The sequence below is a fragment of the Grus americana genome, chromosome 2, assembly GCF_028858705.1.
Source record: "Grus americana isolate bGruAme1 chromosome 2, bGruAme1.mat, whole genome shotgun sequence".
Classification (NCBI taxonomy): domain Eukaryota; kingdom Metazoa; phylum Chordata; class Aves; order Gruiformes; family Gruidae; genus Grus; species Grus americana.
The window spans coordinates 159,372,102-159,394,874 of record NC_072853.1 but is presented as its reverse complement, the minus strand read 5'-3'; the positions used below and the strand labels follow the sequence as shown (position 1 = coordinate 159,394,874).

At 37.9% G+C, this 22,773-nt stretch overlaps 1 protein-coding gene across 2 annotated transcripts in view; it reads right to left on the bottom strand.

Annotated features, from left to right (window-relative positions):
- Positions 1–1,288: 1,288 nt before the first annotated feature.
- LMBR1 (limb development membrane protein 1) overlaps positions 1,289–22,773 on the bottom strand; it is a 76,179-nt gene continuing 54,694 nt past the window's right edge. For both annotated transcript variants that reach the window (XM_054814498.1, XM_054814499.1), the window contains 8 exons: positions 19,849–19,929; positions 18,742–18,818; positions 18,424–18,501; positions 17,898–17,971; positions 17,570–17,660; positions 16,046–16,112; positions 11,618–11,779; positions 1,289–9,048 (listed from right to left, as the gene is read on the bottom strand). In XM_054814498.1, the coding sequence (XP_054670473.1) occupies positions 8,966–9,048; positions 11,618–11,779; positions 16,046–16,112; positions 17,570–17,660; positions 17,898–17,971; positions 18,424–18,501; positions 18,742–18,818; positions 19,849–19,929 (713 nt within the window). In that variant the 3' untranslated portion in view covers positions 1,289–8,965. The remainder of the gene's footprint in view (positions 9,049–11,617; positions 11,780–16,045; positions 16,113–17,569; positions 17,661–17,897; positions 17,972–18,423; positions 18,502–18,741; positions 18,819–19,848; positions 19,930–22,773) is intronic.

Below are 22,773 nucleotides of genomic sequence, written 5' to 3'. Positions count from 1 at the left end.
AGACCTTGAAACCGGGAAGGAGGCAGGAGATCCTTGGGACATGCTGACATTAGTTTCACTTCATTTTCCAGAAAAAAAACCCACTGGTACAAACTACTGCAAAAGTAGTAGTATTTGACATGGGATTTGCCAAGAGGAGAACCACATCAAGCCAATTCAGTTCATTTCTGTAACAGGATACAGTCCTGCAGATGAAGCAGAAAATGCAGTGTCACAGAAAATTAAAGTGCAAAATATACACCTCTGTAGGAATAACCCCATGTATGAGATGACTCACATATTGCATATCTAGCAGTATAGAGACTTTCTGTAGGAAGACATCCAGAAATATACTTGAGAACACAAGTTCAGTGTGAATGAATGACATTGCAGTAAGAAACCTTAAGACATGATGTGGTGTAAGGGCTCAAGTTTGGAAGTTTCTGTGTCCAGTTCCACGCTCTGTGTTTCTAGAAGCACATGAGGGTCCCCACAGGCAGCAAAAAGGATGATGAGAGGCCTGCATAAAACAGTTGAGGGAACAGGGGTTCGCTTTTATGTAGGAGATAAAGGGAAATGTAACCTTTCAGGCGTGGAAAAAGCCAATGCAAGCAGGAAGACTTGTCTTACCATGAATGTTTGAGAACCAAGTTAATGCTTGAAGCACAACAAGGGCCATTCACATTTGACATTTAGGAAATCTTGGACAATTAGAGACTGGAAAATGCTGCCCAGAGATAGTTCAGAATTCCCAACACAGGTCGTCCCTGCCAGGCGGTGAAACACCAGCCAATAAGGTCAGCATGTTTGGTCCCCCGCAGCTGGACGGATCGGGCGTCTCCAGGTTCCCTCCAGCCACATGACTCTTGAGCTTTAAAAACAGCCTAAAATCTCCCATGAAATGGAAAGTCTGAAGCTGTTTAAGTTTCAAATAGTTTAGGAAACATAGCAGTCAGGTTTTTAATATATAAAAACTGCCCCTCTATTGAAAAGGACTTATACATGACGATCCTATACTCTTCTGTAAACACACCCCACTTGCCTAAAGCAGAGGCATGAAATTAATGGTGCACCTCTCAAACGCAGGGCTGTAATGCCTCTGATCATACAGGAATCTCCATCACAGACCATACCTCACATACTTTAAAAACCTGACCATCTGGGAATCTCGAAAGCAGTTTAAAGGGGCAGGGGAGAAGAAAGGGGAATCCAACTATTCACACCAACTACTGACAGGATAATTTAGAATGCCACAGAGATTTTTTTTTTTTTCATTGCTTAAAAAAAAAAAAGAAGCAAAACCCCACTACGAATCACACTTTAACTTTATTGAAAGCACAGTTAAAAAAAAATCTTCCTACAAAACCATTCAGTGTAACACTTCAAACAGAGGAAAAGACACATGACCACTGCTTTTCACAAAAAAATTCAACCTAAGGCGGCAAGTATTTGCATTTAGTTTTGTAACACAGCAAAGTATCTACAATCGAGAACATTATAAAACATATTTCTGAATGACCTAAAATAGACCAGGAAGGGTTTGGTGGGGAGAAGGTATGTACACAGAGAATTGTTCTGATTAAAGTAAGACTAAAAGCATAATTTTTCCCTTGGTCCAAGATACATCCACGTGAAAGAACCATCAGCTGTTCAAGACTGCAGAGTTTACAAAGCCTTAAGCACCAACGGGACCAAGAGGGAACCGCCGATTCCATTCAACATCTCTCAGCCTCACACACAGTACAGATTGTGCGTCTCTTTTTGTGTAAACCAAAATCTTAACCAGTAACGTTGCAGTGAAAGACCCGAAAGTGCACGACAGAACACCACAGCGCCAGCAGCAGCAGCACCCATAGAAACACTAGTTCCAAACTGTGTTTTTATGGTCACGTCACCCAAGTCCACGTGAAGCTGATCCCAGGTACGAGGTGGCCAGCAGCACTCTAAGAACACTCTCTCTCCTCAGCGGAAATTTTAGAGACAAAGCTTCGTGAAGACAAGAGCGATGTGTGTTTTCTGTTGAGGTAACACAGGGTTGGGTTCCAAACCCCACAAGAAAGTAAAGGAAATCCAGCCGTATTTTTTTGTGAACGTGTTTCATACACTTTTTTCAAATTTCAAATCAAAACATTTCAAATCCATGACCCAAATGTATCTTCATTTTCTATCCATTTGTATTACAGTAGGAGGAGTCAGGCCAAATAAGACAAAAATACTTTGAAATCTACCTTTAAAAAAAAAAAAAATGAAACGTGACTCAAGTTTGTTTTGCTATACAAAGCCAGGGAGAAGAAAGTTACTCGCACAGATTTTGTGAATCTAATTTTGACCCGGACTGGGAAAATTATGGTTGGGGGAAAACAGAAGTCACGCACCAGTTAATTTTCTCCTTAAGCATTTAAGCAGAACCATTGTATTCACAATACAGGTGCCACCATCACGCTGCTTTTCCAAATGATCATTTTACATGGAGAGAAAAGGTCCAAAAAACACGCCTACGTGTGAAATACAAGAGGAACAGAAAACACACGTGAAGAGCCTTACCTTGGCACCAAAGTCTGACTTTGATCAAATCATGAGAAAGTTACACACTGCGGACGCACCCGAACAATGCGTCTCCATCTCCAGTCAAGGCGGGCAGCGAGGCACATCAAGAGCTGCAGCCTCCCTCTACAAATCACAAGAGAACTGAAGAGCGGTCCCACGGTACGTCAGCTACTCCGGAGCAACTGCCATCGGCATGGGCTCAAATCAGCTGTACGAGCACGTTGCTCTCTCACCAAGAAGTGGGCCAGTTGCCTCACGCTATGGAAAGTTAAAAGCACGTATATATGCAATGGCTAAACCATCTCACTCCTAATTCAAACTTATATGGGCTCTTCGTAATTTGCTACAATCTAACAGGATTGTTTTAATGGAATCTAGTGGTAAAAAACAGATCAAGCACAAATAAATGAATAAATACTAAAATTTTCATAATGGCAGAACATTTCTAACTAGGGAATGTTTCTGCAGAGACTATGTGGGAAAAGAAACACATTAAAATCAAAGCAAGTCCCCTGGTACTTCAATAGCTGGTATCTATGGCAGCACTAATACGTGAGGAATGCCAAATAAAGCAGTGTTCACAAGAGGAGCTTCATCCAGTGACGCTGACTACAAAACTTAATGTAAATGGGGGGGGGGAGCAACACTTGAGGTTAATATACAACAAACGTTTACAAAGCCATTCAGAAGCAGTATCCCCAAGTGCTCACAGCAGTGCAGATGAGGAGTCGGACACCCAAAGTCTTTAAGCCCTGGGATTTCCTAGTTTCTACGTTTACGTGAGCTCTTAATGCAGATACAGCTTTTGAACAGCTTGGATTCAGATACATCAAGATATCGACCTTTACAGGATATTTCTTACACTGTCACTTTGCCTGGTTGGAGTCATCTTCTGTATTTGTTAAAACATTTAATGCTATGTATATAAAAACAATAATCTGTGAGAAATAAATGAAACTGAAAGAGTTACTTAGAAATCTAGGGTAATTAATACAGAACCAGCAAGCATCCTCAGGTTTTCTGTTACCAAGTAAGAGCCATCTTCACAAGCTCACAGGCTTCTATAAATTTAACGTCAAGGATACTGTTGCACTGTGATTTTTAGAAGAACTTAAGTTGGTTTCAGTGTTAGTGAGCTCCTGGCATATTTGGAGAACACACAATTCAATATACTAATGACTCGATGTTTGAAAGCAGAGTTTGAGGTGCTTCAATTGTGAAACGTTTCAAAAAACCTCCCCATTTCAGTTTCCTGCTGGTATATATTCTTACAGATCATACATCAGATCTATGTAGATTCTTCTTCTTTCACATTTTGTCTACACCAAGAAGAGGACCTGTTAGTAACATCAACGCTGATGATTCGCCAATAGCGAATGACTTGAAAACATGAAAAAGGAAAGCAAGCCAAGATGTTAGATGTCTTCAAGAATTAAGGTCAGATTTAGAAAAAGTTTCATCAGCGCCTGAATTTCATCACTTTAAGGATTTTAAATACATTTTTAGTAATATGGAATTTTAAAGATTGACTAGAAAAAGAATGGAAGCCAGACTGTCTGCACAGGTGAGCCCCATGTCATTCCCCACCCCAGCCCTCCCCAACACAGTCGGGCACAGCAAGGATTCTGCAAGTCCCATTTCGTGTTAATTCCCCACCAGATGTGTTCTCCTTCCCAAGATTCTGACTGGTATTGTCAGGCTTTAGCTGTTGCAATGAAACTTGTAAGAGATCCCTTACAGCCTGCACAGAAACTTACGACCAGAAAATCCCAGGCAACTTCTTAGCCCCAACAAAGCGGAGCTGAAAGCAAAAGCTACAGTTCAAGGCCACGCGCAGCTATCACCTGGAAACCCTGAGAGTCTGCCATCCCAATCAGAACTGACCCGATTCAGCACCTACAACTGCTTGTGGCAGACAGACAAACCATGGGCTGACCTCACACCTTGAGCAGAAATGGAGCATCGCAACTTCTTACGACCACGTCAAAGCCAGTTTGCCTGAGGTAAGGGCACCAGGCAAGGGAGAACAAGGTGGCAGTGGTTATCACCACCAGCAGACTTCCCTTGGACTCGAGGGGGTGTGGGGATCCATGTCAGGACCCTGCGGGCGATGGCTGTTGGCTTAGGTTGCTCTCCCTGACGAGATGAATTCAAAAGCAGCACTTTTGTAAAGTTCAGATGCTGTTAACATGACTGAAATAACCTGCCAGTTTACCAACAGTAAATTCAATATCCAGGAGCTCAAGACTTCAGCTCCTGAAATCTACGGCTTAGGGAGGGAAGTTAGTGTATGCAGTATTGTCTCAAGTCAGCACTAAAACAACCAAAATACTAACTCGGAGGGGGGGGAAGGGGCCTTACTTCCTACAGCATTTAAAGGTTCACAGTTCACATCACCACTTTTTAAAACAAAACTAAGCATATTTCTCTTTAAAGAGGTTATTAACATGGCATTAGTGTACTGCCTCTGCTTGAATGACTTTACCTAGATTTTAAAAAATTGCTATTTTAAAAATCAGAGTGTATGTAAAACAACAGGATTTTGCTGTCTTCCTGTATTTGGTATTTCACAGCTGTAGATGCTGCTTAAATCCATTAAGCATAAGGCTCAGCTACTGTCTGTGCACTGCCTCAGCCCATCACACTTCTGGATGAGGAGGAAAAGAGAGAGGAAAATAACCTGGAACATTCTTCCAAAATTCAAGGAAAGTCACATGCATAAAGAAGCCAAGTGTTCTTTGTTTCTACCTTATTCCTTTCTCATTTAGATTGTAAATTCCCTAAGAAAAGGGCCTTTACGACACAGCAGCGGGCACACCACCCGAAGTAGGAGCATCAGCTGCCACAGAGACGTACGGGCGAGCAGGACAGAGCCAGTGGGACAGAGGAGGACCACAGCCCCCTTCGCACGTGGCGTGATGTGCCAGAGAAAGCGTCGCTCTGCAGCGGCCGCTCCCCTCGTCATCCCATTAAGCACACAGTGCACGGGCTGGACTGCAGCATGCAGCCGTGCCTCTGGGATGCTCGAGTGGTACTTTGGAAGCAGACATGGAAAACAACTTGTCAAATCCTTTAATTTCTATGACACTAAAACAGTCAACAGGGTAAAAGGTATGGGAGGAACAGGGCCAAAGATAAACATCGTATTACAGACAGTAAACAAAGCTTCCTATGAATGCAAAAACTGTCGCTTGTACAGTAACCAATGCTATTATTTTTTAGCTTAAAGTGATAAGTATGTGTGCTTTACGCTTAGAAATCCCACAATATTACAGTTCTGCCACTGCATTTAGTATTGTGCTACCAACACAGAATAAAGCCAGGAAACAGCTAGTTTAAAACACTTAATTTACATCTATTTTTTGGTCTTGTGTGGTACCTAGTTGAGGATGGAAGCATTTATGTGCTTTTTGCCTCATAAGAAGTGAGGCACATGTTAATGTTACTAAGATCAGCTGTATATACCTTGAAGGTATAAACCACCTGACTCTACATGAGTCAAAATACTAGGAATGTATCGTCAATATCCATTAATGAATTACCAGTTGCTCGTATTTAAGTGACCATATGCTTCTGTGACAAGTATATAGTGACCTGTATCTTACACGTAGTATATTTATTTGAAAGTAGCATCATATCTATAAAGGAGTTTTGCATAAGCATGTCATTTTCAAGGCCAAAGGCATATTTTAACGTGGACAGTGTCACAATATCAACAGCTGATTTTAAAACAAAACACTGTCAGTAGTTGCACAGGGTAGTTCTGAATTTCTCAGCCACCTTGGAAACCACACAGCATCTTCATCATCCTCCCAATTTCAGTGTAAAAATCTTCACTAATGTAGCCTTCACCCATACATGGCTGCCTGCCGAATCCAGCAGAAGGGGTTGGAACAAGCAAGGCTGTAACATTTGTTTTGAAAGAGAATTTGAAAGTCTTGCCTGAAGCTTGTGTGCTTATCAGCAGGAACTGTCTCCGCTCGATTTAACTAACTGCCCCACTCACTTTCAGAAGCCACGCACACATAATCCCACCTCTTTCTATGCTCTTGGGTCACTGATGCCAGGACAAACATCTCTCCAAAACATCGTGTCAGTCTAACAACTGAAAAAAGCACAAAAAGCAAGACCTACGCTGGTTCACGCTCCCTAGAGTTATTCTTTAAATTAATTTCTTCAGTTTCACAGACTGTATTTCAGTAACTGTCTTAAAGTTGTAATAGAAATATTCTAATAAAGCTAACTAGCCTCACACACCACAATTCACCAGCCCCATTAAGACATGAAGACAATTTTGGTCACACAACCACTTGCATGGACAAGTGGATACATTTCAGTTATTTTTAACTACAATGCTAATACATAAGGCTACAAGTTCTGAGAATACCTGAATGACGCCCTTGATAATAAATCTCCCAATATTTTAAATGTAAACACATTTTAAAACAACTCTTAAGTATAGCTCCCTGTTCTTGGTTGCAGAACTCTGCATCAGATAAAGATTTCTCACCAAAATGTCAGCATTAAACTCAAACAACAGAAAAGATGCTTGTAAATCTTAGTGAAATCAAGCAGTTTTACTTTGTCTTCCAAGACTCAGTACAACACATCAATACTCATTTTAATAAGCCTTGAACTTATACTAATCACACAAAAAAAAAACCCAACTCTCAAGCATATTTACTACAGCAGTATTTACATCATGCCTAGTTCATGTCAGAAAAGGCAGCTGAAAAAAACAAAACAAAAAAAACCCAAAATACCAAACTGAGAAATCCTTCTGTATACTAGACCTTGATTTTTGAAGCACTCCAGGGAAAAAAAAGAAAAAAAAACAACAAACAAAACAAAGCAGCTCACATTCACACACAGAACAGCAAGCCTACAGCCAAGAGCAGTGATCTCAGGAGAACAGCCATAGAGTTTCTGACACAAGGTTTATCTTATTTTGGAACCACACCGGAGAGTTAGTTGTCACCACTTGATCATGCATAAGACCCCAAACTCCAGACAGACAGACTTGTTGTACAGAAACAGGAAATAAACAGGAATGTTACCTGACTTGCCACATAACAGGCACACGCTGAAGGTGTCCCCATTCCAAGCTGTTTGAAGATTACTCGTGGCAGAGCAGGACAAAAAAATGTGCGACTGGATTTGGAATACTTACTTGAGTTTTGGTTGGTGGGTTTTTTCTTTACTATAAACTGCGTAAAGGACTCCTAAGGCTGCAGTAGTGCTAAGAAAAAGGGTGTTACCACCCACCGATGCCATCCTGAATCTAAGGCCTCTGAGCAGTTAAACTGTGACACCGCAGAAATTCATACTATCAAGATTGAACACACAAGTTTTACTTACCAAGTCACCTATGTCATCTCTATAAGCTTAGAATTTAATTTACGATATCTATACATATAGGCCTATATACATGTTCATGTGTACATTAAAAAACAGGCTAGTGAAAGATACTGGATTATGCCACCGAACAGAAATCCTGGTAACTATAGTATAAATTCAGAGAAATAATTTACTTCAAATTAAAGAAGATTGTAAAAAAACTGCAACTGCAGCCTCCTAGGCCTGTGCTACTTGCATTGATTCCAAGTACTGCTTATACACAGTAGTTCATAAAGAATTTTACAGGGATGTACTTGGTAGGGTAAGTGACCTCCGTGGCACAATAGCTTACAGAACTGTAAGAGCTGTGACAGGAGGTCTACGCAGCTTTTTACAAAGCATACTAGGCTCAGATTTAACACTGAAGTTAATCTTCATCTTGTACTTCACTCTACTCAATAAGACATTGTCTGGCTACCAGTAAAGCAACCTGGCATGTGCAGCTAAGAACGGAAAGCTTCGTGACATCGGCCTACAAACAGCCTACTGTATCCAGCATGAACAGAACTGGGATCTCTACCAGTTACTGTCATTTTTAAACACATTCTCAGTGGAACTGTTTAGCCACTGTCAGGACACCTACTCCAGGTAGTTTACATTTCCAGTAAGGGTCATATACGGCTTCAAGTTTATCTTTTTTTTCTTTTTTTTTCTTTTCTTTTTTAAACCAAGTCCCAAAGTTATTCTTTATAGCTGTGTCTGTGTAAAACAGGAGGTACTGTGCATTCAAATGGTAGCAGGTTTATACCTAAAGATATGAGACTGTCAACAAATAAAAAGGAATGCATTATTCTCTTCAGCTTCCAGTCTTCAAGGCACCTCCTGCATTAACTTACTGGGAAATAACCAAGCAGACCAAAAGTTCACCGGAAAGAGAAGAATCTGATATACCTAACTTCCTCAGAAACACACAGCATCAAAATATGAGACATGGTTGGACCTCAATTATCAACAAATAAAATCAATATAAAAATGCCGATGAGATGACAGGAATGCCATGAGGTTGGTGTTTTCAGCTCTGTTGATTGCAGGTGATTGTTAATCACAGTGTTTTCTGATGCCCGTTTGCAGATGGCTTTGTCTCTGAGTCTCTTGGATTGTTTGACAGATGAAGTTTATCTAATCCTGCAAAACATTATGCAATAAGGAAAAAGTGAAATTCTTCATGTTTCATGTATACAGCTATTCATAAGAATACACACAAACCAAATTCTGCTTCACATTGGCTGAAGACCAGAACTGACGTTCTAGCTCCGATAAGAATTACTTCTAGGAAATTCCCTCAGTTGTGTTTTACGTGAGAAAAGTCCATCACAGCAGGCTTCTGCTTTGACAAAGCATGGAAGCAAGAGAAGCCTAACTTCACATTGCTTGGATGTTAAGAACTGAGAAAGACTTGCAATCCTTTACCCTGTCAACCTACAAAGACAAAAATAATTACCTAAAATATTTCAACTATAGCATCTTTCTGAAAAGCATCCATTGCTGATCTCAAGATCACTGCTGATGACCACATCACCTCTAAACTGGTAATATGTCTAATAATATTTTTAGGCCTACGTTATTAATCTATCTCCATTTCCAGCCATTTGTTCTTGTTGCACAGTTCTCTACTGTGAGTGCTCATTAAAGTCTCCCATCCTGCCCCAGGCAAGTGTTAAAACTACTCTTTTGTGAGGAGAGGCGGGGAAAGATGTTAAATTTAACCACGTTTTATTCACAAGAGGCATGCTGTCAGTCCTCCCCTGCTTGCTACAGTTTCTCTGAAGTGTCCTATCAAGTCAATTAAGTGTAGACTACATTGAACATTTTACTGAAGTGCCATGATGTACCAAGTTAAATTTCTTGCATCATTGGAATTCCAAAATTGACTGCACTAACAAAAAAAAACCCCCAAATCTACTCAATATTGTATTATTTGTAAGTCCCAGTAACACATGAATTCTTTTGGTCACAGGTCTGCAGCAGGACTTGACTTTCCACTAATTACCTATGACACTCCACCAACCTCTTGTTTTCAGCTTGGCGGATGAACAAGCACACAAACTTTGGTTCTTGTTCTTTGAATTCATTCCACGTGACACTGTTAGGCATAGCGTTGAAAGAAAACCCAGATTTTGTCAGGAATTTGTGCTCTTTGGAATTTATAACTCCCTGCTTGTGTCAAATGCAAACCTTTTGCCAATTACTTTGCTTCTCCATTTTGATCACAAAAATCACACAATATGTGATAGCAAGAGGCCAAACAAATCCCTAAAAAATCCACTAGACTGATGCCATCCAATGACCATTATCCTACCACACCTGCATTTTGAAGGTTGTTGAAAGCAGATTTAACACTATATGTTTAATACAGTAATGTGCCACAAATTATCAAGATAAATTTTTTATATCATTTGCTTTAAGACAGAAACTTTGAAGTTTTACCAGACCTGTTGCTATAAGACCATGCTGACTGATGCTAATTTCTTTCCTTCAGAGCTCTGCAACAGCCATTACATTACACAAAGTCATCTCTTTACAGTCAAAACAATTGCACAAAAAAAAAAAAAGGATTATGCAAGTCAACTGAAAGAGATGAACCAAGGTCTTCTCATAAAATAACCTTAACTAAAAGCTGGGGGATAATGTCAAATACATCATACTTGTATCATGTATCTGTCTCAATCAACAGTGGAACTTCTCTGAGAAGATTTTCAGTAAAAATATCAATGGACAGATTTACACACCCCTGGCCCACTAATCTGTTCCCCTGGAGCTTCAAAACTCAATATAAAAAAAGTCACAGAATAGCTTGTTTTAATCCTACCCTATCAGTCATGATGTATTTCCCTATTTAGTAGGTCTGATTTTAATTTAATTGCCGCCAGTAGAGGTTGCACTCTAGGAAGTGCATGGATTTTGTCTACCAGGGTCACAATTCTGGGAAGCAGTGATGGGTGAAAACTAACACAGGTACCTTTTAGACACTACGAACTGAATCCACAGCTATAAACACTGCGGTTTCACCATTACTCCTCTCAATTTAAGCAAATACTACTCTAGGGTTCTAAAGAGTAAGGAGCTTCATTAATTAGTAAAGATAAGATGTAGTAACACCACAGTTACTAAACATGTATGTTTTATCCTCTTAGTTTCAAATATGTTTCAAATCTTTCTTCTATGGCCAAGAAACATGAGTGCACAATTTGAATAAAATTTTGATTCTAGCAAGTACAGATTTTACTCAGCCAGTTACTAAGAGTCTGCATATTCTGTACAAAGACTTTCTGAACATGTAGCACTCAAATAAAAGCATCACAAGAAAGCAGCTAAGACTTCCATTATTTTTAGGGAAGTAGAAAGTTGCTTTAAAGGAAACAGAAAAAAATCCAACCCCCATACAAGTTAAATTTTTATTTTGGAATAATTGCTCAGTAGCAATGAGAATGTTTCTGTGCTCTCTAAGAGCTGAAAATCTAACTGCAGATCAATAAATACATGAACGTATCATTAAAGTCAACATTGTACATTAGTTCTCAACTCTTCAAAAAATAACACAAAGCTATGCATTCTCACCTTAACTTATAGAAACTTCCAGCAAAAAAAAAGTTTTCTGTGAGTTGTATCAGAACTTTAACAGCGACACACCGAAGCATCAATGCCAGAGAAAGGAAATGTTAAAGTACAAACTAAATTTTCAGCGCTGTATTACCTAATGCCTTCAGGAGCTCTTCTCGCACAGCAGAAGTGAACTTTCTGACCAGACACAACGTGGTCATGATAGCAAAGAGCAAGTTGTAAGATAACACAATATAGAAGTTTCCCAGCCAGTTAAACCTTCCGAAGTCTCCAAGCAGATCAAATCTGGTGATTCCTGTTAACATTGCATTGAAGATTTACATCAAAATCTTGATTATGCTTTTTAAGAAACACAAAAATTTCATTCTATTACTTTTTACATATGGAAGCAAATTTCTTTCAGACAGCACACTAAGACACATGGTTAAACACACAAGACAATCTTCTCAAGGCTATTTTCCCCTTCATGGACCACTTTAAAACTAAGACACACTTATCTGTCAAAATGTTTCTTAAGTTTCCTAGTAAAATGCTTGAATAATGTGAGCTGAAGTAAACTGTTTATTCTAAATAAGAATTTTGCTTTTATAATTTCAATAAATAATTAGGAAAAAATCAGTATAAGTACAAAAACTGCTTGAAATCTTGGTTTCTATGAAATCTTTATCTATCCCAGAGAAGGATGAAATGCATTGTGGGCTTTCTTATTAAAAACCACAGGTAGCAAAAAGTCTTTCCATGACAGCCACATCACCATCTAGTAAACACTAAGCCTTTGTAAGTGTTTTTTCAGAGCTGCTGCTTTTGAAACCAAAGTTTAAAGACATCTTGCCAACTGCAGCTTTTCTCCTAGATCTACCCACCACTGCAGCCACAGAGCATTTGCACAGAAGGAAAAGAGTTTGGCTGAAAGATAGTGCTGACAGGTCGGCTTCACAGCAAACCCCGTAACACTGACACTCGGGCTTTGCGCTGATCAAAGGCCAGTCAATCACTAAAGCTAAGCGAGCAAATTTTTTCCAAAATGTGGAAGCGTCTACAAGCTATAGGGTCCACCCCAGAAGGCAGAAGAGGAAGAATCAACCACAGGTTGCTCCTTTGCCAGATCTACATCAAGGACTGCACTGAATAAAGGGCAGAACACTGAGATGATACCCAAATAACAGTGGTCTAGGATTGATGAGCCATTATATTCCCAAAAAACTTTTGGCACAGATGACCTCAGTGTGATATGCGCTCTCACAGTTGAGACCAACAGCTCACCCCAGAACTAAAATAGCAGCAGAAAACCAGGCAATCAGAAAATAACCCTGGCTCTGAAGTTCCTGGAAATGAGTTTTCTCTCATCTTATTTTAAAAGGGTTGGGGGGCATTTAATCATGACTTCAGTGATAATAAATGAAGAGAGACCAAATTAAGGGTCAGTTACCCCTGAAAGGAAGGTAAGCCTGGCGCTTACGAATCTCATTGTGCCTCGATACCCGAGACTTACAGCCAGCTATCACAATGTTAAAAGGTACACGATGCTTCTTATATTCAGTCAAATATCTAAGAAAAACATGCTAAAATGAAAAGAAGAATTTTTAAAGGATAAAGAAAAAACCCACCACAGAAAACCTGAGGCTTATCAAAATAGCAAGAGAAGCAGGGAGAAATATCAAAAGAGCACAGAAGGTCTTAGCACAAGAAGAAGAAACTGGCTGACTGAATCAACTGGTAAACAGATGAAGGGTGATAAACACGGAGCTGCTGTCACGCTTGAAGCCAAACAGTCTCCTTAAGAACATTTTCGAAGCAGCAGAGAGTGTTTTAGTCAAACTGCAGAGCTACAAGAAAATTAAGAAAGTCGAGTTTGAATGTATAGGCTTCCAGATCTTTAAAAGAAAAGAAACCAAACAGGGAGAGCACTGAGTAAAGAGTCCTCTGGAAAAGCAAAAATACTCCTTGACAGGGATTCAGAAGAATAGCTAGTGATAAAGCAGGCGTTACAAGGACAAACAAAAATGAAGCCCAACACTTCTGTTAGGGTGGGGAAAAATATTTTCCACAAGTTACATTCATTTTCCTCTTACAAATAAAAAAACCTCACTGCTCATCAGAAAAAGAAATCTGACACTATTGCTTTGTAAGTTTGAGGGAGAAGAGGTTAAAAAGCTTTTGCTGACTGCCTTACAGAAGTATCGAAGCCCACAGAAAAAAATTCCCAAGGCTGCAATTTGAAAGACTACTCAGTAACTGAACAGCAAGCTACATCTCTATTGGATATATATCTGTGTCCAGTTAAAGTTGGTGAAAATTCACCAAATAAAATATTAAAGATTCAGATTAAAAAAAACAAACAAACCAACCCCCGCGTTATTAGATTGTACATACAAGTAAGTTTTAAGTCACTATTTACTTCACCATAATAATCAACAGAAGAATTCTAGGAATGCTTTTGTATATTAGAAAATTCACTTTTGTTTACAATTCCTTGTTTCTATATTCCTGGCTATTAAGCGCTCTGTTCCCCATTTGTTTCACAGTGGTTAGCAATATTGTGCTGGTGGGAAACTTGTTTCAAGAAGGACTACTAAAAGGCTGAAAAGTTCTGGAAAAGATGAGTTAACTTCTTTTAGAACTTCAGGGAAGTTTTTACTAAAAGAATGACAGATGAGAGACATCCACCACCTACATATTTAATGAGAATGCTATGAAAACACATCAAAAAATTCTCTTATTTCCATTTTTAAAACTTGAAAAGGGTCAGTATATATATTAGATAAACTTTTGCTTTTTTACCTTTCCCATAATGATAAAGTCTGGTCTCTTCTGTATAGTCTAGAAACTTGTTTTTTTAATGAAGTGAAAAGCCTATGAACCTGCTTAACATTTATTTCTTTTCATCTATTCAGTGCCACAGGGCAGTAGCATGTAGTGCAACACATGTTGATATTTTTGCAAAGCCCCACATGACTCACTGTACTCTAATACACTCTATTAATCCTGTTTGGACAGCTGTGACTGTGCATTTGTTAGCTGTGTGTTAATTGTTCCATCTTTTTTCTTCTTTTATTTATCTCTATGGCAAACTATTCAGGAATTTCATTTGTTAGTCTTTTTTTTAAGGGAGTTTACCATTAATCTGTTTCCTATGAAAGAACAATGCACCCAGCACGTATACTTATTTCCACAGAATCCGTTTATTATCAACTGTTAATCTCAGATCGTTAACAATGATTTTATTTTATTTTTTAAATGATGAATGCAGTAACTTAGTGGACACAATACTAATGTTAAAATTCTACTCTAACCCACTAATTTTTCAACATAACATCTTACTCTAAGTGCTAGAACTAGTGTACTACTAAGATCTTTATGTACTGACTATATTTTAAAACTGCATTGCTTTAAATACTTGAATTATTCCTTTGCATTTCTGTGAAGTTTTACTACAGATTTTTAAAACATGAGCTCTAGAATGTGTATTTTAAGATTCAACCCTCCAAAATGAATTACAGGGTTTTTTGCTAGAGAAATGATCTAGTAAATCTAATAAAACTCATAATCTGTAGATATACACAGCATGAAAATATACAGTATAGTTTACCAGAAAACATTAACTACCCTTGATTTGACAGTATTCTGGTGGAAAAATCAGCTACAGTATTATTGGGTACACATTACTGGTCTGGGGGCCTGAGCTTAACTCCTAAGCTTGTACTTAAGACTTCTACAGCCCAAGATGAAGATTTTTGTTTTGCTCCGTTTCATGTTCCCAATGAAATTAACATTAGCTACAAGTATTCTGCAGCACCTAAACATGCAATGGCCTTGCAATTGAACTTCAAGAATTCAAGTTGAAGATTACCTAATTAAACAAAGTGAAGATACAAAATATCTTGTCTTTCCAAGTGGTTAAAATAATTTTTCCAAATCAAACGCTACTGCCAGTTCGTAACAACAAAATCAGAACTTCTTCATTTCTACTATGCTGGATTCCAAATTTTTATATTTGAAAATTGAAGTAACAAAGAATGCAAGCAGATTATTTTAAGGAAAATGAAAGTGGCCTGGTATCATTTAATTTAAATTTTTAATCGGCAGTCATTAACTGTTTTTAAAAAGACATTTGCATTCAACATTATCTCAAATTTTATACCTGAAATCCCTAAATGTATTTTTTCACAAAAACTGAGCACTGTAATTTCACAGTGAACATGAAATTATTTTATAGTACCCTGAAGCAGCAGTCTCCATATCTATTCTTCTCACCATCTCCTGTTTTAAGTTTAAAGTCTGACCTACCTTTTTAAAAGAATATATTCTCTAGAAAATGCTTAGCATCTTTTTATTTAGAACGTATGTTCTGCAGTTCATGTATACAGAATGTATGTTCAACAGCTCATATTGGTGTAGAAAAGAAGGCCACACATATATGGTCTTTCTCTTGAAAGTGATGGCAAATTAAATATGTACTATGAAAGGTACAGCTACAGGCTGTGCTTTTTTCCTGGTGGTTTTTTTTTAAACTCCATTAAACATCTTTTATCACAATGTTTTATACTTCCATTTTGCTTACCCAGTGTCCTTGACATCACTGGCAAAGCAGAGCTCAGCACCAAGATTGAGACACAGTTTCCAATGATCTGTTTGAAAATGACAAACAGCATTTAAATTAAAAATGGGGTTGTTGAAGGGGGACAAAAAAAAAGAAAATGAACACCAGTGGTCAAGATGAAAAAGAATTCTTGGAAGTTACATTCTTCAAACTGAACCTAAAGCAATTTACAATAACATTGTTAGTCTTGCTTACTTCTGTCACACCCCTCCATATGGTGTTACACAAGAGGAAGATGATCCAAGAAAAGAGTTAAAAAAAGAAAATCTAATATGTAATCATTTGCTTTTAATCGAAGCATTGCATATGCTTAGATTCAAAATAATTCAGAACTAACATGTTGCAAAGTGTCAACTGTTTACTTAATTCCTGCAAACTTTTATAAAAGAACCATTCCATGGGCTTAGAATAGATGACTGATATCAGCTTAAGCTTTGTATGCAACTGCTTGCAGGATTAGCATTATTTAAAAAATTACAACAAAGAACTTCCTTTCAATTGAATGCCTGTTGACTACTTTAAATAGTACGAAAAATTCACAGCTGTTAGATTTTACTCTAGTTTTTGTGAAGCCTTTATAAAGGGTAATTGAAACTTTCTCTCACAAGGGATCACTTTCTTCAGCTCTAATTCTATCGGAATTCAAAAGAAAAAAACAGAAAACTTCTTAAAAGTAGGTAGATATTTGTGCATTCACTATTTATTTCTATGCTATTCCTAGTGTGCTGTAAACAAGCGACAGAAAACATTAAGAACATTCCAACTCCCTGCTACCTATTATAACCATTCTATGTGTTTACCTACTTTCTCACTTCCAATAATTTATGGTAAAAATGCCTTTATCCATTACTTTAAAACAAACAAACAGTGAAACACATTGAAAAAAATAATTAAATTGAACATCTGTTCCTTGGTTACTGAACTCCTTCCTGGTCAGCTACGGGAATATTTTGCCAAAAACCTAAGCATGTTCCTCTACATTAGGTAACAGCATTTGTTATTCTGAAGCTAGCACTAAACTGTGGAAAGTCAAATTAGCCTCAGACTCCAAAATGTTGCTGAATAGATCTCCTCAGTCTTAGTTTAATTATTCAAATTTGAATTACTGTGTCTGTATTACTTCTAGCAACCAAGTTCTTCAGATTTCAAACAAGCTCCCTGAAGTACAGTTAGCACAATCAAAGTTACTCATTAGCAATACGTTTCCTTTGAAAAAGTTCTTTCACTAACTTTTCTATAGCTAGTTAACAAGCTCTGCTATTCCCTGCTTTTTACAAGTGAATGGATGCCATCCAAACTAAACAGAGCACATCCTTTTTCCCACTCATTCAGCGTTTTGAAAATCTTCCAGTTTGTGTTTACGCAGCTTACAAACAAATACTGATCGCTGCAAATGAGCCATTCAGGGCAATTACTAACTAAAAGAGTCAGTTTGTCTTGGGTGGCAAGAAAGAGAGGAGGGGGCCATCACCGACTTAACCTTACCTTTGTCATAGTTGTGTCATCCTTCCTGGGAGTGAAATTTTCAAAAAAACGAAGACTGTAGAAGCCGACGACAGAGGATACCATAAGATAGCTGTGAGAATCAAGGAAAAAGGAACCTCCAAGGAATGCAAGTTTCACTCAAGTTCTCAGCAGTCTCCTAAAAGTCTCAAGAACCAAAGAAAAAACAAAAGCAAAAAGACTTCGAGTGCTTGAGAAGGACTGACCCACCTCTTTCTTCTTTCCAGGCAAGTGTCTTAGTAAATTACCAGTGTCCCAGAAAACTAGACAGAATACTTGTTAACAGACAGAATTCTTAAAGAAAGGATACAAAATCAAAATGATTTCAAGTGCTGCTCCCACAAAACCAAAGGTGGATAGGGAGGCATTTCCTATTCCAGGCCCCTACAAGGAAAAAACCACTTTGCATAATTTAAAAAGATACATGCAACTCTTCCGAAAGTTCATTTCTACCAGGCCCAAAAAACCTAACATCTTAGATGAAATACAGCTTTTTCTCAATTCAGTATTTAAGGGGCATTCTAATGTTCTAACATAGCTTCTTAAACTGAAGATTTCTAGACCAAATACAAGTAGGAGACATGAGTAAAATGCTAATTCCAGACTACTTATTTACTTTACTGAATCACTGTATCTTCATAAAGATTCTGGACTAGTTTTATTAGTAGCTCACTATAACATGACATGTAATAAACATTTATGTGTGCACAAGACCGAAACCTAGAAAGTTGAGGCTCATTGGTTTCAATGTTATCAAAGCAGAAGTTCTTGCACTTTTGCGAGGGCTTCAAAGCATTACTAAAAGTTATAAAAATCATAAGAGAAGTTTACTTTACCCCTGATCCCTTTGGCATTGCAGTCTCATCAACCAACAGGTAAAGAATGTTGAGAGCAACTAAGAGGACCGAGAAGGACTATAAAGAAGTAGAAACAGTCCTGTTATTTAAAAGTTTTCCACATTTTTAAAATGTATACATTTATCCTCACGAGATTTCACAATGTTAAGTTCTTTTAAAATGGTCAAGAAAAGAATATCAAGCTTGTTGCTTACAGACACATCACTTACTTTTAAAATTATTCCCCCAAATGACTGAAGAATTCTTTGTACTTTTTGCTGGGAAAAAAGAAAAAGAAAAGAGAGCAAAACTGCTTACTGTCTCAATCAGTAGCAATATCATAACAGCTGGATAGACTAAATTCCTTTCCCAAGCAGAAGCTTTTTTCCGCCGTTCTGTTCAGAAGAGAAAAACAGAAGCTTAATACCGTATATCACCTTAGAATAAAACAAGTAAAAATCATTCAGATATCTATAAACTCTTCTTATAACTATAGGTAATAAAAATAATCTTATCTTGAACTGATGCCAACCAGTTAATAAAAATATCCACCCTGAAGAGCTGTACAAAGCAATGCCAAAAACATGAAGCCTCTTTGGAGAAAGGCTGCAGAGACATACAGAAAAATCTACTGCATGTCTTTGTTTACAGGCATCTTTCACTGTAACATTTTTTTTTTCCTGGCATACAGCAGTTTTGCAAAGTTTAAAACATACTGAATTTAAAATTATGCTGTTTACACATGTATTTTAGTATGACCTAAAAGGACAAAAGGGAATTTCTAATATTTAAATAGTATTTTCCTCTTATAAGGTAAGACAGACAAGGCTGACTCACTGGACATCAGTAGTATGTCTAAAAAGAAAACTCAATGACCTTTTTCTTACCACAGTCTTAGTTTTACACATAACACACTGATAAATGAAAAATCCTGCAAGTCTTTGAATAAGGAGCTTCCTGTTGAGTGGCTGCCATTACCAAAAATATCACTTTTCAGTTTTAAAAGACAAAAACCTGCTAAGAATTATTTGACTGTTCTTAAACACAATCTGAATTCTACAGAAATAATTCAAAAACAATGAGGAAAGTAATGTCTTAGATTATCCCAAATAATAGATACATCAGTATATATGAAAAGACTGTGCTATTGAACTCCATGCAAGGGAGTCAAGGGTGTAACACTTTCTGTAAAATTATGTTAAAAATAAGATCCAAATCAGACTCCCTCTTAAATTTGTTTGTTGGCGAGGTGCAATGATTCCATGTGATGTATCTGTAGGAACAATGACAATTTGAAAGGACTGCAAATGCACAGATTTGGTTAAAAACAAACTGGAATCAATCAAGTGACTGCTACAAGCTAAACATGGCATCTTAGGATCATTTATTAACCTGCAATCCACATGAAACAGTAGAAAAAATTACCTAGATTCGTTTTCTTGCTTTTCACTTTTTCAAGCTCCCGTTCCAACTCTACTGTCTGGTATTCCACCGTGGAAGATACACCTTTTAGAAAAGACAACAATGTTTTCTTTCAGATGAGACTAACTACAGTACTGTAAGACACACTGTGATAATCAGATTTGGGAAGCATCACATTAACACTTGTGGCTTTAAACTGCAGGTGTTTGAGACTCTTCAACTAGATTTAAAAAAAAAACAAAAACAAAAAACCCAACAGAGGCTTAGTCCAGAGCCCTCTAATTCTGCCTAACCAGAGGACCTGAACACATCAGAGGTTTCACAGTGCGACCTTCTGCAATCCCTGCCTATTCTGCTGACCAGCTGCTGCAAGAAGTAAGAGAACAGCGGAACTGTCACACAGGTCCAAAAACCAGTCATGGTGTGGCAGTCTGACACAGGATGTCTCAAATGCCTCATTCTTCTACCTCTATGAGTCGTACATCAAGATATAACGAATCTCTGGATGCCCTTCAAGGGCATCATTATTTAGCAACATAGAAACAAAGTGGACCTTTCCCTCCAAACTAAGCAAGCTGCTGACTGGACTTCCAGTTTCAGTTTCTGCCTCTCCCTCCCTTTCCCCAGAGTCCTTTTTACTCAGCAAACCCAGTTTCCATACTGCTGATCTGCTTGTTGACATACCTTCTGCTCATGTCAGTTTGCCTGATTTGGCCAGTCTCTGAGCTGCAGAGCTCCCTCTGACAACCACAATCAGATCTTCCTTACAACCACCCATGAGATCATATTCCTTCCCAGTTTGCAGCATGTGCATGTCACTGCTGTGCAACTCCTAAAACTCCTCTACAGCAGCTGAAGACTGACAACCGTAATACTAATTCCTCTCTCCCTTGCTAATTTTCTGCCTAAAAGTCGCTCGGCAACTCTTCCTCCATCCCTATGCAGTCTCTAGGAAACCCAGCCCTTTTTTCCCTCTCCAGCCTTTTTCTCTTCAACCACCCATCTTTTCCAGGGCAAGCACACTGTGGTTTCTCTCCTTGATTCCAGCTCCTCTACAAACAACGCTCAGTGTTCAAGCAATGATACAGTTCTAAAATGCTGACTAGAGATCTGCTATTTCCATTCTGATCTCATTATTTTTACTTAAGCTTTTATTCTTTGCCATCACAAACTGGAAATACTCTTCCCAGGATACGTTAGAAACACTCTCCACCCATCTTTGTTCCACTTGCATCCCTTTCATTTCTGAATAATCTCACCTGAAAGTAAGTTAAGAGGGCTCATATTTTCCCTGTCTACTCCTGGCTAATCTCACTCTGCCACAGAGTGTTTTTGCAGTGACAGTTCAAGGTCTTAATAAACCCAAAGTCCTCTCCTATCTTTTTTCTTAATTTACATGGACATCCTTCACCCAGCCGTTCCCTATCTTCAGCCTCACCTTTGATTGTGGGCTAACCTGTAATAGCACCATGTTGCAGATACCTTTTTTTTTTTTAAACACACTCTAATAAGTTTCTATGAGATTAATAGTCTTGTCCAGGCCTTTATCTCATATCTTGACTATTTGCCTACAAAAACTAAACAGCATTTAGGATGCTGGCACGCTAACACTACTTTATAGCCCCATCTCATCATTTCCATATATTCTGTTGTCTACTCATCCACCCAGCAATCTCGGTACAAGGTGGTAAACTTCTCATCCCACCCAACCCTCACATTCTCCTTATTCCAGCACACTGAGGTCCTACCTGAAAACCAAGATATAAAAAAGCATTTATTGACTTTTTTTTTTAATTTTTACTCTTTTTATTTTAGACTATTAATACTGATTTGTTCAATTCAGTCAAATTATCAGTGAGGCATCCAACCATTTCGAAAATTCATTTTTAAATGTTTAACTGCATGCATCTTTCACACGCATTTTTGCGTATAACGCACCACCTCTGTGCTATGCCTAAACACTTATCTTTGATATCAGTGCCATAACGTATATGTGCTAATACTTGCAGGGCTTCAAATATATAAATATCTCAATTCCCAGGACTAACCAATAAGACCTACAAATGCTGTTTTGTAACAACTTCTATTCACTTGAAGTACCTGCAATATGAATGTCAGTTTAATTTCTCAATTTTTTAAAATAAGTAATCTTATTATGGGGCGGTTTAGAAAAAGCTGGGTTTTTTTAAAAAACAAATCTCATTATCATTATGAAAATAAGCTTTTGTGCTGATGCATTTCCTCCAAAAAAGTCTAAAACATCTGTTTTATGGAATGACTAACTACTACACGTTGAGAAAAAGGATAGCTATAGAGCTCAGTGGAAGAAGTCTCAAGAACCTTAATGGAAGCAGTCAAACAAGTAAGAAAACTCAAGTTAGATCTGACTTTTTCCTCTTAATCTGTAATTGATTTAGGGGTCTCTGAGGTAAATTTTGAATAAAGATATAAAAATCAGAGCTCAACACACCGATATTCATGGGAGTCTTTCCAACAAAGTCAGTGTGATCACATTAGGTCCCTAAGAGACATTTCAGTAGACATTCCAAATAATATTTAAGTGCTGTTGTAGTTCCTCCTTAAAAATAGTAGCAAACAACAGGTTGCTATACAAAAGGATATTTTACGAGAGGGGAAGGCAAAGTTTCAGATCAGTCAAAAGAGTATTTTAAAAGGATGCAGCTAAATTCTTAAAAGCTCTATAACATTAGCTTTATTTCAAACATGCACAAAGTTCAATGTCAGCGCTGTCTAGCCAATAAATCAAATTGGTAGACGAGACTTGTTTGGACTAGCAATGAAAAGTTAGAAGGGATTCTCCAAGAAAGCCACAAAGCAGCTCATTTAAGGTCAATTTAACGGTATTATTCTGTTTTTCTTCCAGCCCGACATAAGATTTCAGTACCTCAAAGGAAATTGTAAGAGTAT